General features: G+C 36.6%; 1 protein-coding gene across 2 annotated transcripts; it reads right to left on the bottom strand.

Moving 5' to 3' along the window:
- Window positions 1–2,780: 2,780 nt before the first annotated feature.
- LOC121261141 (leucine-rich repeat receptor-like serine/threonine-protein kinase SKM1) lies at window positions 2,781–7,504 on the bottom strand. 2 transcript variants are annotated; one of them, XM_041163340.1, is made up of 4 exons: window positions 7,378–7,504; window positions 7,185–7,233; window positions 4,354–7,056; window positions 2,781–3,355 (listed from the first exon to the last, which is right to left on the bottom strand). In XM_041163340.1, the coding sequence occupies exons 3-4, from the start codon at window positions 6,920–6,922 to the stop codon at window positions 2,982–2,984; spliced, it is 2,943 nt and encodes a 980-aa protein (XP_041019274.1). In that variant the 5' UTR covers window positions 6,923–7,056; window positions 7,185–7,233; window positions 7,378–7,504; the 3' UTR covers window positions 2,781–2,981. The 2 variants fall into 2 exon arrangements, with proteins under 2 accessions (XP_041019274.1, XP_041019275.1); XM_041163341.1 differs by having other exon boundaries at window positions 7,185–7,238; window positions 7,378–7,491.
- Window positions 7,505–8,300: the final 796 nt, after the last annotated feature.

Here is an 8,300-nt window from a genome sequence, read left to right as displayed (position 1 = left end):
TAACCAGAATGTTCTTGAATCTTCAATATGCATGCATTCTGATATGCTATAATTAAATGCTAATTTGCAATATTCACGCAGCGATTAGCGCGTTCTTTTTCTCCAGTACTCCAAACTATCAATGCAAGAACGTACGTAGATAATTATAGCAGTATTTTGTGGGACGCACGCACTGCACTTCACGTATCCAGTAGTTATAATGATTACGTTAAAACTCAAAATAAACCCAACCTCTCTTAATTAATGAAAGAAACAGATCATCACAAGAAAAACTTTTGTAATATGGCCTACAAAGTAAAAAGCAAATAGGTAACCAAAAATTAAAAAGGCAAACATGCATGAATTGAAGATCGAACGTCAACTTCTTTTACCCAGTGAATAAAAAAAAAATACTTGATGATAAGGGAGAGAGGGGGAAAAGGGGGGGTGAGAATCGTGATCAGATCGTAGCTTTCTTGTGTAAAAAGAATGGAGTAGTCGAAGAACCTTTTGCATGGTCTCCAAGGACTATGATTAAAATCTTGAAGCTTTTGAGACGAAAGTATATATTTCAAATATCATGTCCGTGACAGCGAAACCAAGCTAGCTAGTTTGTTCCTTACAATGTCAGCTAATTTATACTATATGCTTAGACTGGTGTTTAGTGATGGAATCTTCTAACCATGTAAGTCCTCCACAAGTTCAGACTGATCAGCACAAGAGAAAAGGGATCTTGTCAGTCACTACCATCATTGCATAGATGTATAAAAAAAGGGGTGGGAAATCCTAATCACCATGATTACAATATAGAAAGAAAGGTTAATCGCAAGAAAGGTTGTGGCCAAACTTGGAAGGAAAGAGACTCATCCAAACACTTTCTCCTTTTAACCAAAGTGGAGCACATTTAATGCTTAATCAAATTCTATATTGAACAAAAGAATCAACTCGTGATCCAGCCTAACACTCTTTAAAACAACATCATCAATATTAATTTTATTTTTAAGCTCGGCTCCATCACTGCATGTTCGCATGCTTGATTGCCTATGACTTCACCCCACACTTTTTAGAACTGATTAGGAGATTACATATCGATATATCCTACCATTTTATAACAAATCAAGTTTTTTTTTTAGCTTATTTCTCTCGATATCTTTCCAAGTCAGTGAATTAGCAGGTTTTAAGTTTTCCAAGGACGACGTACTTCAACATGCATTTAAATTATACGGTGCGCATGGATGGTATGCATGTGATGAAATATCTTAAACTCAATCCCTTTGACGACAGAAAGCATAAAAAGCATTCATCACTGGGTAAGCAAGCTCCTTCATGCAGCTTTGTCCCTGCACATATATACAGCTTCTTGGCCAAAAGAAAGGAAAGAATCCATTTTAAGGACTGCCCGACAATGCGACAAACAGTACTAGCATCAGCCCCTTGAATGGTACAGTACTGGTCCCCTGCAAAATTCAGTGTACGTTGTTGCTTGACCCAACTCACTGATCAGGACCATTCAGCTGCCATTGCCCGTTTCTTACGTGTATGATTATTTATTAGAAATAGGGAAAAGTGATAGTGCTGGTGTAAGTACACGCGTGCTAGGTTCGGAATCTTCGGATAGACAAATAAATAAATAAAAACAGGCTATGAGTATTAACTAATGACGTTATTTTTGTCAAACAGTTTTCTTTTTGCTGAAAAAGAGCAGTATATGTTGTACCCAAGGAAATATTGCAGACCCTGTTTAATTTCCAGCGTAAAGGCATTGTTCCCGATATGAGCTGTTCGTATAATAGATTTCTGGCATACTAATGTTGTCTCTAAGGTAGAAGTAGGGTTGTTCATGAGCGATTTTAATCAGGGATTCGTCAACATATATATATATATATATATATATTATTGAATTTTAAACTAATTATATAAATGACTTCCCCACAGCCTTCGATTCCATCAAAGTTCATATGCAATCTAGCTCGATTCAGAAATTACTTGACAGACGCATCATAATTATATCGTTAATCCCCTTCTTATAATTTTGATAATTATCGAAAATTTACTTGAATTACTTGGCAGACGCATTATAACTGGTCACAGTGTTGTTTTTATATTTTTTCTACCTCCTACTAAGTGACAAGGTCAATAGATGATATATGAGATTTTATATTACTTGAAAAATAGAAGTTCTTATCCTTTATAATGATTTCAATGAAACTCTAATTATATCATTAACTAATCATTTTATAATATAGCCTATCATGTGACTTGAGCTTTATATTGGAGCGTTACAATTAGAACTTGAGGTCGTTCATAATGTTAACCAAGAAAATTGATATACTGTTTTAATTTATCATAAGTACTCAATAAAATATTTGTACTTGTATTTTAATTGATCTATGATGTTTTGTTGACAAATGCAATGACAAAAGTACTCCACATTTTACAATTTTTATTACCCTTCCGACCGTCCAAAATCCTTTTAGCAGGACGTTTATAATAAGTTGCCAGAACATGCATTAATATTAGAGAGTTGCATTTTTTTCCTATTTACTTTATAGTGACTCATTGTTTTTTTTTTTCTTATTTACCTAACAATGATATAGAACGGCCACCGACTATATTGACTTAAGGATATCTAGTACTGATTAAGTTCTTTGACTAGCTTATATTATAATTTTGTTTTTGTTTTTTCAATGAACAAAAGATCACAAATCATGATCATGTTGAGTTTTGAAGAACTGCATGCATGCATGCATGCCATGAATTGATGATCATGTTGTTCATAGTGAGAGAGAAAGAGAGATATGTCAGAGAAAAAGCTGTAGTTCATATAATGGCATTTAGTTTATCTACATGTTTCGACTCACTAGTATGTAAAACATACTATGTAGTAATTAACAAAAGCAGATTTGAGTAACCATCATTTAACAGTACCTTAATTAATTATATAAAAATTAAAAAAATAGAAAAAGAAAGAGGTAAATAAAAATCTTAGGGGGCAAATTATTCTAATAATTAGTTGAGGAAAACTTTAGGACTGAAACGCAAGAACTTGAACTGATCAGCACAGACTGGAGGATTTTCAAGACCTCGCTTGCGCATGGTCTAGCCATGGGGTCAGTGGCGGTGCAGTGGAGGGCTAGGTTCATGGTTTCAACGATCTCGTTCTGATTATGATCAGATGTTGCATCTTCCCTAATCATCCTATCAATCCACACATCAAGATGACAGTCTGAGTAGCAATAACGAGCCCACTCCACGATGTTTTCGTGCATGCCAAATTCCGTGTCGGCAGGGCTTTTTCCTGTCAGCAATTCGATCAAGAAGAGACCAAATCCATAGATATCACTCTGCTCTGAGATGTCTTTGCTTTGTCTGGCTTCTGCAGTCAATTCCAAAACTCCATCTGGTTAATGGATTTTCGATCTACAATTTTTATGTACGTGGTACGTACGTACGTGCATGGGTTAATAATATAACGACGTACGTACGCCAATTTTTGCCAATCGAAGCATGCGGCCACATGATCTACTATAGACTTTGAATTTAAATGCAAGCTGACATATATATATATATATATATATATATATATATATATATATATATAATGACGCTATTGCTCCAAAGTACGCATGCATATATATATATATATATATATATATTTATATATAAATATAATAAATTAACCTAAATATTCTTAGAATTGGCTAGCTAGCTATACATAACCTGAAATTAATGCTTGTTTGCGGCACGACACTAGCTTAATTACTACTCCATGATTGGCAACTTAATTTTAGGCACATCAATTTTCCTTTTGTTTTGATAGACCCAGAATGTAATTTACCCATCAGTACTTCAGCATACAAAAACTAGCCTGCCCATTAATATTCTTAAAAAAAAAAAAAAATTAATCTAGACGAACATCAAATTTCCCCAAGTCTAAAGATTTAGCACTGCATTTCTAGTACTTATAATATATCAATTTCATAATCTTAGCAAAGCATATTCACCACAAGAGAATTAATTAAATCCCTGCTAAACTTAACTTTGGGGACTATATATAATTAATGTGTAGGTAGAAATATATAATAACAGGTTTTCGGATATTAAATTGTTGATACGATTAAATCTGAATAGTTCCTTCATACAAAATTATGCCTAAAGATTAACAATTTATAATGTCATAATTAAATGCTCGATCTAAGAATTTTAAGGAATTTTTTTCGACATTAATTAAGCGAAAAAGATATTTAAAAAAAAAAATGAATCCAAACAGGGATGACGCATGTACTAATTATATAAAGTCTTCATTAGTGGTAAATTAATCCTAGCTAATACATCCAATTGTTATCGTAAAGGGTAAATTAGTCATGTACGTACCTGGGGCAACGCAGTCTGAAGGTATGATCAAGCACTTGTTGTCCGTAGAAGCCAACCGGCCAGGAAGGTCCAAACTGAGGCGAGCCTCATCTTTTCCGTCAACCACAACTTTCTCTAGCGATATGATACCAACCAGAACACTCGGCGAACAGTAGCCATGCAAAAAGTGCAGTGCTTTCGCAATGCCAATGGCAATTTTACGTCGCCTCTCCCAACTCAAGTTTCCAAGAATTTCACTCAAAATTTTCCCTTCCGCATTCCCGTAAACTAAAAATACTCCATTTTCGGTCGACCGGCATACTCCGATCAACCTAATGATGTTTGGATGCCGAAGCCTACCAAATTCGGCGATGACAGACCAGAAACTCGGCGGGATTGAATTTGCATCATTCATTTCCTTCACGACGAACTGCATGTTGCTGATCATGAAAGACTTCCCCCTGTAGGATCTCTCTTTTCCGGCCTCTCTCATGATTACATTTTCTTGTTTCGCCGATGATAATATATCATCGATTGTTATGGATTTTGAAGCCCTGGAATCAAAGAATTGCATTTCCCACAATATTCCATCTTCGTTTTCCACTCTTTTCAGCTCCAATTCCTTTCGTCGCTGAATGAAAAGGATGACAAGAGCAGCAAGAGTAAACATTGCTAACACAACCAAAAAGCAAGTGAGAACATACCACCACATGCGACTTTTTAGGTTTTTGCATGGCGGCAAACCGCTCGAAGCATCGCCGCCGCAAAGATCGTTGCCTGCAACGGCGCTGGCATTTATGTAAAGAAATGCCCCAGTGGACGGTAATCTCCCATGGAAATGATTATGGGAGATATTCACTTCTCCGAGGGATTCCATTCTTCCTAAATTTGGTGGAATTTCTCCTGACAAGTGGTTTGCAGATAAATCAAGCTGACCGAGAGCTGGCAGTTCAGCGAGATTGATTGGTATATTTCCACTGAGGTGGTTGTGGCTGAGGTCTAAACTCACAAGCTTCTTGCACGATGACAATTCTTCTGGAATATTACCAGAGAGCTTGTTTTCGCTTAGCTGCAACAGCATTAGATCTGATAATCTCCCAAAGCTCTTGGGGATATTCCCTGAAAACTGATTTTCCGATAAGTCCAAGTTCTGAAGCTTGCCACTGCCAAATGAGCCCGGCAACTCCCCGAAAATTTTGTTTTTCGCCAAACTCAGCATTTCCAGTGATGGCATATCCCACTTTTGCCCATCGATTCTGCCAGAAAGATTGTTGCCTGACACATCCAAGAAGTATACTAGCGGCAGTTTTGTGAACTCGGGCGATAAATCCCCGGAGAGACGATTGTTTTGGATACGTACTCGTCGTAAGCTTATGCAAGAACTCAAACTCTGGGGAATTTCGCCTTGGAGAGAATTAGAGAAGAGGATGAGCTTAAAAAGTCGACCCGAGTTGCACAAGCTTTTTGGTATTTTTCCGACGAGAAAATTGCTGGAAAGGTCGACTATAGTGAGATTGTTTCGCCTTCCAAGGTCTTCTGGGATCTTGCCAGATAACTTATTCGACCATAATTGGAGGACTTGAAGCCGAGGCAGAGAAGCTAAAGCAGCAGGAATCTTTCCGGTCAAGTTATTGGAGAAAAGATGAAGAATCTCCAAGTTTTGCAACTCACTTATGAGTTCCGGGATCTCACCCGAAAGAGAGTTATCGCTAAGATCAAGCGAAACAAGCTTTTTGAGATTGAAAAGTGATCTTGGAATAGGACCCGTGAGCTTGTTCTTGTAGAGGAAGAGATACTGAAGATTGATGAGGTTCCCGAGAGATGATGGAATTTGTCCACTTAGATCGTTGTAGACAAGATCAAGATGATTTAGAGAAGTCAGGTCTCCGATCTCTTTTGGAATTTCACCCGAAAGATTGTTGTAGCCTAGGTAAATCCATTTCAAGTTCTTCATTCGGCCTATTTCTCCAGGGATTTGACCAACCAGCTGGTTAGAAGCCAAAGTAAAGACTTTCAAAACTGTCAGGTTTGATATGGAATTTGGGATTTTACCCACCAAAATATTTCCACCCAGATCAAGAAATTTTAGGCTCCAAAGCAATCCGATGTTGTCTGGAATTTTACCCGAGAGCATGTTGTTGGAGAGATCTAATGTTTCGAGGCGGGAAATGGAAATGCTGGGCAATGGACCTGATAGATTGTTGTTACTAAGATTGAGATAAAGAAGAGAAGGGCAAGAAAATAAATTACGAGGAATTTCGCCCGAGAGCTGATTGTCGGAGAGGTCAATAATTTCGACATACTGCAACTGGAAAATTGAGACAGAAATTTTCCCAGAGATGTTCTTCCCGGAGAGCTCAATTTTTTTAACGTGGGGAGGGTTGCCACAGGTTATGCCGTGCCAATTGCAAAAGCTGGTAGAGGAGCTCCAGTTGGAAAGAAAGCCTAAGGGGTCTTTGATCGAAGCTCTGAACGGCAAGAGAGACTCTAATTCCTCACCATACAACGCGGGGAGATTTATGAGGAATAAGAACAATAACATGAACATGGACAATGTCCGTGAACATGTTTCAGCTCCTTTCTTGGCCATGTCTAGCTTGGTTTATGTAACATCTACGTAACAGATGAAATCAGAGGAGGAGATGAAAGTTCTTACTAAAATGATAAGAGCATTTTCTCCCCATCAAAGATTAAGATGTTGGTCATCATTTCTCGGATCCCAAGCTGTCAAAAGGAAAGAAAACAATAAGCCAAATATTAACACGTACGATTTTCTACATGGAATTCCTAGCTTTAATTGAAGTGTATAGTGTGTAGTATATAAAGCATTTCTCTTAAATTAAGGAGCTTACCACATTTGCATGAGATTATTATGAAACCAAGCACTGATCGATCTAGAACCTGTACTAAGCAAAAAAGAACAGAATCAGACGAAATGCATCTCCATAATTAATTACACTTCGAGAAATTAAAGAGAACCAGGAGAATATGCATGCATGCAGTATGATCTAAACTCTTTTTAGACAATATAACTATGTAACGTACCTGAATCGCATATTAATGGGAATTTAGCAGAAACTGAAGATTTGTAGTTAAGAAATGTGGATTAAAAGAGAAGAAAGGAGGACAGATTTTGAACTATTGAAGAGGCTAGGGTGAGAGACATTAATGAGATATACAACTACTTAAATAGGAGGGGGGTTAAAGGTGTAGAAATTTAAGGCCACGGTTCGAGAGAATAATTGCGAAACTGCACCTTGACTTCCTTTAGAATGATGTTTGAACACGAGCGGTTGAAATGGAAACAGGGACATATGTTGGAAAAAGCCTCTGATTTTGTCGGATTATTTACCAAAATTCTCTTTTGACTGACTGACTTGGGATATTGACAAGGGTAATGATCTGTAACCGTTGAAAAGTTTGAAAAGTTTTATGGGCATGTGGTTGTGTATGCCGTTCATGTTGTACTTGTTTACACTTGCTTTCGAACAAAGTTTTCAATCTGTTCAATCAAATTATGAACATAAAATATTGGTATGGCGCATGTTGATAATTAATTATGAATAAGATTTTAATGTTTGGAAAGAGCTAGCACAACCCCATTTGCTTACATTTTAAGAGGTAATTAATCAAATGCCTAGCTAGTGGTATACTAATCTATAATTTCTTTTTTATCTTAAAGTTTATTATTCCTGATGAGACTTGACTTATCCAGAAAAGAAATACTTTAGTCACAAAGGTATTACATAAAAGTAAATCCGCTTGATGTAGTACGTCAGATTGTAAAGTTATTTTTAGTGTAAAGTAGATCTAACGGATTACGTGAAATCATATCAGTTTGTGAGTTTATTTTTATGTAATCTCTTTATGTCTGTGGTAATTATATAACTGCTACAAAAACTACCATTCAAACTGTTGATATATAAAACTACTTATAAAAATATGTATTACATCAATAAATATGACTG

This window comes from Juglans microcarpa x Juglans regia, chromosome 4D (assembly GCF_004785595.1).
Source record: "Juglans microcarpa x Juglans regia isolate MS1-56 chromosome 4D, Jm3101_v1.0, whole genome shotgun sequence".
NCBI classification, from domain to species: Eukaryota; Viridiplantae; Streptophyta; class Magnoliopsida; order Fagales; family Juglandaceae; genus Juglans; species Juglans microcarpa x Juglans regia.
Note: the sequence above shows the minus strand (reverse complement) of the source record. Positions and strands in the feature narration are given on the sequence as shown.

Excerpts from the sequence above, each read along its gene's own strand:
- LOC121261141 (XM_041163340.1), bottom strand. The coding sequence starts at position 6,922 with ATGGCCAAGAAAGGAGCTGAAACATGTTCACGGACATTGTCCATGTTC. Across the intron at positions 3,356-4,353 it reads TTCAGACTGCGTTGCCCCAG|AAGCCAGACAAAGCAAAGAC; the intron begins GTACGTACATGA and ends AATTGACTGCAG.